Source organism: Corvus brachyrhynchos, unplaced genomic scaffold (assembly GCF_000691975.1).
Source record: "Corvus brachyrhynchos isolate BGI_N302 unplaced genomic scaffold, ASM69197v1 scaffold14, whole genome shotgun sequence".
In the NCBI taxonomy this organism is placed as follows: Eukaryota; Metazoa; Chordata; class Aves; order Passeriformes; family Corvidae; genus Corvus; species Corvus brachyrhynchos.
In genome coordinates, this window is record NW_008239110.1 from 4106598 (window position 1) to 4117191 (window position 10594).

The window sequence follows — 10594 nt, forward strand, 5'->3', positions numbered from 1 at the left end:
AGTGCAATCCCTTCTGCCCCAGCCTAGGTCCACAGGTGAGTCAGAAAAATATCATGGTCAGTGTAATGGCCAGAAAGGCTGCTGGCAGAGCTAAACAAAACCACTTTGAAAAAGCTTTCTGCTATAATAGAAGTTCCCCACCAACCACAGAAAGAAGGGTAGTTGTCAGGATGGAAACAAGGAAAATAGCTTCAGAAGACTTTAAATGAACTCAAGTGATGCTTTCCTGGAAGTCTCTGTCATGCACCAGAGTGCATTTTGTTCTGTTAGGAGAGTGGTTGAATTGTTTTTTGGTGGGTTTTGTTTGTTTGTTTGTTTGTTTTATGTGGGTTTTTCTGACACCAGTTGATAATTTATTTAAGGCAAGCTGGAATTTTATTGTCCCACTGGGAGACACAATAAACACTAGAAGTGGCCTGCAATGAGGTCCTGTATGTCATCCAAGTTCATCTCATAACTCTAAAACTCAGCAAGCACTTCAGCCTGTGGAAAATTGTTTCAGTGTTGTTTTGTTATAGGAAGGGTCAGTCCCATCAGACTTTTGTTGATCCTCTCCATCAAATAGCTACGAAAGTCCTTGAAACAGCCAGCATTCAGTCACAGGGTAAAGCACCTCATGCTACATCAAGACGTCTGCAACTACTCTACTGGTCGTGACTTTGTAGATACTATGGTGAAAGCAAAGCTTGATCTGTGGAATTAAAATTTTCACTTTGCTTGATATTATTGTCTTCATTTGAGTGGGCAGTGAAATTTGTGTTTCATACAAGTGACATCTATTTTGGTCTGAAAATAACTACCTAAAATGGTTGCTCATTCTATTTCTACCAAGAAACCAAATAATTGTTAAATCTAAAATTGAGAATATACTGGTGATATGTTTAGGTAATCGGTGTGGATTTAGTCTGAAGTGTACTTGTGCATTATGCTTGCTATGGATTGAAACTGTACTGCATCAGAAAAGTCAGTGGCAAAATATTTTTAATGTAACTATATTATGCATATATAGATATGTATAGCATGCACATATATGTGCAACCTTTGATCTACAGTCATGCTTAAGAATAGGTATATAACTAAACAACCTAAAAATCTGATCATTACAAGTACACTTCAACTTCGAAATGCTTGTACTTTAACTACCATGATATGTGATTTTACTTTTCTGAGGTTATTTTCTCTTCTTTAATTGTTCATCTCTTTGTGATCTTAAGCCAATATTCTGATAGGATTTGTTTTTCTGTCTAGAGAGTTTAAGACTGACAGGTTTTCCATATACATATTTAAAAGCCCTGAAGGAGTGGCATAGGAATCAGAAACTGATTAGGAGGGAGAGTCAGGGTAGGACTGCGCATTCATTCTCAGCTAACTTCAAGACAAAAAGCAGTTTGATTGATATGTCCTCCTAGATACTAGAAAAATGACCCATAACACAACAAGACAGTGCAGGATTACTGCTGTTACTGCTTTAAGATAATTGAACAAATTTCCAAATAATGTCTGACAGATAAGACTAGAAGTAATGAACTTCTCAGTAAATCTTAAATATTTCTATTGAATGTTGAGAGTCAGCTTTATATTATCTGCATCAAAGAAGGGAAAAACATAAACCAGTGATTGGAGATTTTTTTATTTAAAACACAGTGACTCTTAACCACTTAAATCAGAATGTTTAGACGGGTGCAGACATGCTGTTCTGTCTTCCTGTTGCTCTTTTTAGGCTGTTAAAAGAAAAATCTATGATGATAGTCTCATAATTCTGTGTCTAACAAATGCTATTATGATTTCTAAATACTTTTCTAAATTCCCATAAAGCAAAATAATGAAAGCAGCGTAAGTATTATCTACCTTTCACATTAATACACTTGCAAAAATACATTTTTTTTCTCATGCAGTAAAGCCATGCATAAGCTGTCTAAACAGCTTGTAAGAAGCGGTAACATTTTGCAAAATTCTCATCTTGATTCTTCATGACTTATGAGATGTCAGCTGTGGCAAAGAATGTCAGATGTGTCAGTTACTTCTTTATTTATCTTAAGGAGATTAACTTTTTCATAATTGTTTTGTGTTAGAAAGCTAAGAACTACAGTTCTGATTAAAATTATCTTTTGTACACTTTTTTTGTAATGTTTTATCATGATATGTTGCAAAAAAAACAGATGCACTTATGTGCACTTGGTTTAGAGAGCTGTATGCTGTCCTTAAATTCTAGCATTTGATTATACTTGATGACTTGGAAGCAGCATTTACTTTCTGGTAGCATTTAAGAAGACAACTTATGATTTTGTAAGGGTTAGTGAAAAATCGATAATAACTGATGTTCTTGTAACATGCCTGCAGTGTGGAAGGTAAGTTGGGAGCAACAGGTTATTTTCTTTGAATTAAGTGGAGAGTCTTGTAATATATACTAAAGTGCTCAATTCCATGACGGACAACAGTTTTGAAATGTAGTCTTTCAGTTCTGTAAACATTTTGCTGTTTTTCCCTAGCAATTGAATTCAGGATCAAGATATTGGATTATCTTTTCTAAAATCATATCTGAAAATGTCTTCTACCTGTCACCAAAAAAATATTCTACAGCTGCTTCTTGTTTTCATGTCTTATTATTCCAAAAATTGTATCCTACCAGTGAAAGAACACAAAGTTAACTGTATAGAAAATGGAGACTACAGAGATTGGAATTGAAATTAGACAAAAAAATTGATGATTTCAATTTTAAAAAGTAAACCATAATGTAATCCTTTCTGAAATTTATTGAATATGACTTTTGTAATATGTGTGAGAACTCTTCCTTTTATTTCTCAGAGAGAACCCAAAGAAGAAAAAAGATCTGCGTCATGAACTCTAACATAGCCTTGAAATAATATTTTTTAAATACATGAGTATTTCAGTGTGTGAAATTTGAAACAAACAAACAAACAAAAGATGTGTAACAATACTCTTCATTGGAAACAATATTTTTATTACTGTATGTGAATAAAAGTTCCCATAAACAATTTATTAAAAATAATTTGAAAATATAGAATGGAAGAATATTCTATATAAAATGATTCTCTCAAAGTTGTGGCATCTGCCTTATTAAGACTGTCACTCATTTCAACATTACTCTTTTAATGAGTTTTTATAGCCAGGTAAAATTCTCAGATAAACTGTGTTGGCAAGTTATTTGAGGTCTCATTTTCAGGGTATTTCAGAATGTTGACATGTATTTCCTTACTTCTTGAATGTTGGTTGCAATCAATTTCCTACTGATATTACCTAAAAATGTACACCCTTTGCAGATTTTTGCAAAGGTTTTGGTGGATTGATGCCTCTTGAAAAGTATTCGTTCTAATTTGGCACTCTTCTTAGACATCTTGGCAAAAAAAAAGACAAGACACACAACCTTGAAAGTTTTAAGTGCTAATGCATCATTTTAAAATTTAGAGAGATTTTGTTCATCATAATATATCAGTTAGGTCTTTAATTCCAAAGGTGAGAGCCATATAATGGCTACAAGTGGTGTAGTGCTGAGTTGCACCATTTACCTCTTAATGGATTCCCTATGAAATTCCTGAGTTATATGCTAGGTTCCTCACATAGCAGAAATTCCAAGATCTTCAAGCCTTAGCAATTTAGCCTGTAAGGCACTAGGGAATACTAAATTTAATCTTGTCCATTTAAAATATTTCAGGGTTAATTTCAATTTTGTAATCATAATGACAGTTTTGATGTCAAGCAACAGCTCTTTATTAGAAAAAAGGGAAAGTCTAAGAGAATTGAATATTTTCTTTCAAAGTATAGCTGGATAAGGAGGTACAGTTTTCTGCTTTCTACAAAATGCTCAGCAAAGATACCTTATGCTTTAAGAGCTGACATATTAAATTCAGACCATTCAATTAGGAATTTTAGCCACCTCATTCACACAAAGAAAGCTGTCTTGGATGTCAACCAAGCGCACATTGCAGAGCTCACTTCAGCCAGAAACGCCAAACTTTCACCTCTCAAGGACAAGTACTTGACTCTGAACCAGAGAGGTATACCTCCTTCTCCTTCGGACTCACAACTTATTTTCTTAGTTGTAGGTGTTAAAACCCTTTCTGTTGTAAGTTGAATAGGCATTATTCCTTTCTTTCAAACTCAGCAGGAGAAAGAAATGCTTCAAAGGAAGAGTATCACAGACAGAGCAAGACTGTCCTTTCCTTCGCTTCCCACCTTCCTGTATCCTGATTCACGCAAAGGATTAGGGAAGGGTGCATTTGTTCAGGATCTGATGAATTCATGTTCAGTTCTAACTCATGAATAAGAAAAATCATGTTTGCAGTCTTCTGCACAAAACAGAATTTTATGTAATACTATTGAACTCCTCAGTGAAACAAGAACTACCACTGAAGCCCTTCCTCTGCTGCTGTCTGCTCTCCTTCCTTACCACAGAACAGTACACATTTTCCTGTCCCCCTTTCTCTCTCTCTGCCTCCATTAACTGCTACTGTGCCAAGTGGAACAGGATTGTAGGCCCCAACTGCAAGTGAATTTACCTTGGAATGGTCTAATACCTGTAGGTTATAGCTGTTTACTGAGACACTGAAGCTTAAATTTCTCTGGTAGAAGATGCTGTTATACTGACACTCTTAAATGTGAGTCACGTTCAGCTCTAATGCTCCAGCTGATGACTGGCTGCACAGAAGAAAAGGATATCTGCCTCATATTCTTCTTTAGCAGTTGCCACATTTTTTAAGGAACATGGTTTGTTAGGTCCTCTCAGAGCATAACTATTGTGTTGATAACCGTGTGTAGAGAACTGGAATGTGAATTCTGATAGGATCCGGGACTGAGCCAAGCACCAGTGTGTTTCACAGAATTTCTACTACTGCCAAATGACCTAGCTGTAAAATGTAATGTGGAAAACTGAGTGCTTTCAGCCCTGGAGGTTGGAAGCTGAATGCAGACTTTTATAAATACAGATTCAATCTAGATTCCCAAAGAACTAGGTAGGGTAAGGTGCTTAAATACTTTTTGGATCTAACCTCCAAGCTTCAGATTTGTATGAACAATGAAGATATAACAGATCAGAAATAAAGCAGGATTTTTATTTGAAAGGTAAAGGAGACAATTATATATTGACTACCACTAATTAAGCAAAATAAAAAAAAAGATCATGAGATAGTTACAGTAATTCTAGGTGCTTTGACTTTTTTGGTTCTTGTTTGATAGGTTGCTTGTTTGTTTTTCATTTGTTAATTTACCTTTTTTCCTGATCATCTTCCTGGCATGGAAATTAATTATTAAGAGAGAAAAATGCAAAGGGTCACACCTCAAATTTATTTTGGGTGAGGGCAATTGTCAGAGGCTTGGCTTAACATCTCAGCTTCTGGGATGTGTTATTTAGTTGTACATTTGTCCATTAGCTGGAAAACGTTTAAGTTAAACTCTATGATGCAGAGCCCGAAAGTGAGACTTTTTTTCCTTACTACCATATGTCATTCCATACTCCAATTCTCACACTGAGACAAGTCTAATTGCTCAGCACACTATTAGCAGTTGAAAATTCAGTGAGACTGATGGAATAGGGAGATTTTACTTTACTTTTCAAATTGCTTGCACTGCAAAATGGAAAAAGGGCTTTGAGGATTTGACGGAAATTTTAATAAACTTTTTCTAATAATATGCTTTTCATAAAGATCAACAAAACTGAATTCTTGGGGTTTTTTTTTGCCAACACATACTCCATAAGTGATAATCACTAGTGGGAAAAGTGTTTATGTACGGAAGATATTATAAATAACAGAGTAAATATTAGTTTTCAGTAATGGATCTGGATTTTAACAGTGTTTAAACATGAATTCAGGTAAACTTCTTATACTAAACCTTAATGTTTTGTTGAAGAATACTTATTTTAGTCACATAGAAATGCAATTATTATTTTGAAATATGCTTAAGGGGATTTTACTGAATGCCTAATATACATATTACATTCAGATACTGTACTGTAAGTCTAACTTGTTGACAGAAAATCTGCTTGAAATAATTATATGTAGCATATACATCCACAGTCATACCTGCCATAAAAATAATTGTAGAGGCAAGGTGATTTTTACACTGAGTCATCACAGTTCGATAAGTAATTTTGATTATTATGTGATGCATATTGTAAAGACAACAGCTTGTTTTGAGCTTCAGACTGAGACAAAGAAAAGACTGACAAGGCTGTGCCAGTACAGTAAATCTGCTTCTAGGCATTGCAGTTAGTAATTTCTTACAGCTGTTTTGTTTTTTTTCTTTCTTGTTTCTCTCTTTCCTTCTGTAGAGGTCCTTCTGTAGTGCCATGGTAGAGGAGCTAAGGATGTCTCTGAAGTGTCAGCGTCGATTAAAACACAAGCCACAGGCCCCTGTTATTGTGAAAACAGAAGAAGTTATCAACATGCACACGTTTAACGACAGAAGGTTGCCAGGTAAAGAAACCATGGCATAGAGCTGGGAAGGCAAATACCCCAAGCACAAACTGTCGTCTTTTTTCCAAACAACCTTGCAAGAATGTTTCCTGTGGAAATATGCAACAAGTGCAAAATAAAATGAGTTACCTCATGCCGCTGTGTCTATGAACTAGAGACTCTGTGATCTCAGCAGTTGCAATGGCCAGACTCGAATCACAAGCATCATGGATCAACCAAGTTATGCAGGGTTAACACTGTTTGTCATGGGTTTCCACCATCTGAATGAATGAATGTTCCATGTGAGTTTTGTGGCTGGTTTCAAATGCAGTCTCAGTGAGAAGTTACAGGTTCCTTTAGAAGTTCAACGGTTGCCAGGAAAGGGAGAATAAATGTCCAAGATGATACAAACCACAGAAGGAGTCTAGTAAAAGTAATGTCTCAGAACTGTAGTGGAACAAGAAACCATATGTTTTTCTGAACTTCCCAGCACAGAAAAGTTGGTAACTGCTGGTAGACTGAAACTACCATCTGGACCAAGCAATATGAGCTTCCTGGATGGAAGAAATGTTAAAAGTGAAGAAACATGAATCCCATGAATAGAAGAATGAATACAAGGATGTTCACCTGCTTTTGTTTGGACTGTTTGTGACACTGAAATAAGTAAATAAATAATAATTACAAAAAAAGGTAACTTAAATTTAACTGGGTTGGAACGTTGATCTAAAAAATGAACAAAAATATTTCCATAATTTTGACCCAATTTTTAGATGAATGAAAGTTTCCTTAGTACAAAGGAATGTATCTTACAACTTTTAGATATAAGCGATTAATTTTTTTTTCTATAATTGTGAAAAGAGGGAGGGGGGTGGGAAGCAGTGTATTTCACACATAGAGGGCTTGCATTTTAGCCTGAATAGGTTTTGAAACACTTGTTCCTGCTACTAATTGAACTCAATGGAGCCTGTGTAATTCTCGCTAATGTTGGAAGTGGGATGGGTCACCTAAAAGAAGTGAATGTCAAGAACTTAAAGGAGGACTGCATTTTTCAATACAGTCGCAGTACTAAATGAACAAAATTCTTGAGCAGTTTTTTTTTTCCAAAAAAAAAAAAAATGTTCAGGTTTATTTGTGGAAATGCAAGATTTCTATGAAAATAGTTTTTGTATGGAAATTTTTGTAATACTTTTTATCAACAAAATAAGAACATGTGTTTCTGTCAGGGGTGTGATGCCAAGCATGAGTGGTAGTGCGTGCGCACCACCAACGTTTGGTGAAAACTATTTTTATCATGAAAAAGGAATCTTAGAAGAGACATATTTTCAAGTTATATAATATAAAAAAATAGGTGCACTACCACCACTGCTTACCATGCTACACCCCTGGTTTCCACTAAGCTGATAACATGCTGTCATGAACAATTATGTGTAAATGGTAAAAGACACAGACCTCTTGACTACATTGTGATAGAAGTTAAAATGCACTCAGTTTGCTGTTTGAATTCAATGCACAAAATTAAAAAAAAAAAAAAAAGGAAAGAAAGCATTAAATTTATGTCAGTTTTAGTTGATTTGGTTTTGCTGTGTGATTTGAGCAACATATGTGCAGTACTTTGTATCAGTACTGGTACTTAGCTTCAGCTTAGTGCCCTATCCTGACGATTCTTGCCACTAAATTTGTGGCAAGAGAGTTTGCTGGGATTTCTGACAGAAGCCATTACAGTACATTGTGATAATATTTGCAGGATTTGGCTCTTAGCTGCTTCAAAGTTAATTTATATGTCCTGTCTGTGGTGAGTTCCTGGACATAACATTTTGAAATACTGCCCTAACGCTGCTGAATCTTGCACCTCTGTCTGCTGTAAATTTATTTGTATCTCAACAAGAAATGTATAGTATGGACTATGTAGGAATGTTATGTCAACCAAACAAAGAATTATGAAGATGGTCTTTACATGGAAAAAAATTAATTTGACTAATTAGGAAAACCCCCAAAAAACCATTGAAATAATCATAGATAATAAGTCATTGGTAAGTAATGAGAGTGGTTGTTTACTCAGGCTTAATTTAATCTTATCATTATCCTTATGGCACAGAAATATAAGATATATCATCCAAACTGTAGAAATTATATAATGAAATTTGGGGGTAAATGGGAGGTTTGTGTCTACTACCCAGTTATCATAAATCTTCATAGAGACTGAGCTGGCCATTTCCATTGTGAGCAGGGACTGAGAAAGCAAATTCTCTTATATTTGTGAGTTTCATCCCCATTTATGTGATAACAAAGAACAGGTTATCTTTGTCTGAAGTATAAAGAAGATAAAAACCCTTTTAGGAATTTTTCTGGAAATGAGTATACTTACATAATTTATATTTAAGTTAATTCTTTAAAACACAAAGGGGAAAAGAGTAACTGTCATATAACACAATGAAAACTCCTAATTATGATGGCTTGGAATGGATAAAATTGGCTATTGCATTTGATTGATGATTTACAATAAAATTTGTAAAATCATGTAATAAAATGCTGTATTATATTCAAACACACCGTTCTTTTCTCCATTGAGGATGTTGAAATAAGCAGGATTTCATTCTCATCATGATGCAGAAGACTAATTCTCATCAATCTTTATGTGACCCAAAGTAAGAGAGAATGCAGAATATGTCCCAAATATTTTATTGGGTCAAAGTTCCCCAAGGAACAGAACTTCTATCACAGAGGTATTGTGGCTTAATTAAGATTTTGGTCAGAATTTCAGCCTTCCACTATTGAGGGAGATATGCAAAGTAACTGGAGATTTGTGTTAAAGATCAAGACTAGAAGTGCATGGCTCCACAGATTCGTAGTAGGATAATGGGGTTTTTTCCAACAATCATACACTAACTCATGTTGTTACTTTGTTGTGCATTAGTAATTATTTCTGTATTAAGACATTTACAGAAAATTGACTAACACATGACCCCCAAAAGAGTAGAAAATACTACTGATAGTTTTGTACTTGAAAAAGCTCAATTTCTTACAATTTCTTCAAAAACTTCATTTTCTTTTCACTGCTGTGAAAAAAGCACCGCTGCTTCCTCAATTCTGAAGAAAAATTCCTTGTTTTGAAGAGCCTCTGAAAGACTTATCGAAAAATTCCCAAATTCTCATGCTGTATGAGTTTCTATATTGTCATTAAAATTGATGGAACATCCCAGCAAAAAATCAAGTAAATATCTGGCCCACGAAGATAAGGAATCAATATATAACTTCTTTATGTGGTTTCATATAACAGCTTAATTAGCCTGCTCATTTCTCAGGACAGGAGGATGGGTGCTTCTCGGATTGACCTCAAATGTCACTCTAGAGAAGAATTTTAAAGCAGTTATATCTCAAGTGAAATGGTGCTGCCTGGTGGATGACAATTGGAGGTAAAAATTGAACAGGAATTTATTTTTTCTCTGTGTCTGCTTCAATTAGAATAGACATCTATAATCTTTAAGACACAAAAGACACACCATTTAGATCTTCAGGTTGCCTCGGCATGGTCGTATAGCAATAGATAACTAGAAAAAAGGTCAAAACTGCTTTTATGTTGTTGATAAATGCCATTTGTGAAGGACTGGTAGTGAAAATTATAAGGAAAATAGTTTGATGAAGTCAAGAGATCTCTGGTGCTTTATAGTTAATGAAGATTTGTCCAATTAGAGACATCAGGAGGCTTTTTTAATGGTATTCTCCTTTTATATAAACATAAGTACAGACATATACAGGGAGTATCTGGCAGATTATATATGTGATATTTCTTTCTGAAATTTCTGTCTCAATTTTCAGTTGAAGAATTCAATATAGATTTGAAATAACCTTTTCTTTCGTTTTATTATTAATTGAGTCTCTGCATTAATCCTTTCTGATTTCATGCATAAAGTGTTCATAACCCCCAAAATAACACAGTTTAGTCCTAATACACTAGCTAGTTAATATTTCAGAATTGAAAAAACATAATTTATGAGGGGGAAAAAATGTTGTGCCAAAATCCAAAGCCGCAAATAGGAGAAATGCCCTAATATTCTACAAAATAAAAATATTTTCAGGGAAAAGGGATCATGAGCAGAGGTAGTATCATAGTAAGAGGTAAAAGATAATGCTATAAAATAATTTTTTATTGTTTTTATATTAAGGATATTAGAAAAATATTTGAA

The 10594-nt window shown here is 34.5% G+C and overlaps 1 protein-coding gene across 2 annotated transcripts in view; it reads left to right on the top strand.

Moving 5' to 3' along the window:
* GRIK2 (glutamate ionotropic receptor kainate type subunit 2) overlaps positions 1 to 10384 on the top strand; it is a 360593-nt gene extending 350209 nt beyond the window's left edge. For both annotated transcript variants that reach the window (XM_008637742.2, XM_017739569.1), the window contains one exon: positions 6287 to 10384. In XM_008637742.2, coding sequence (XP_008635964.1) covers positions 6287 to 6451 — 165 coding nt within the window. In that variant the 3' untranslated portion in view covers positions 6452 to 10384. The remainder of the gene's footprint in view (positions 1 to 6286) is intronic.
* The last annotated feature ends 210 nt before the right edge of the window (positions 10385 to 10594 follow it).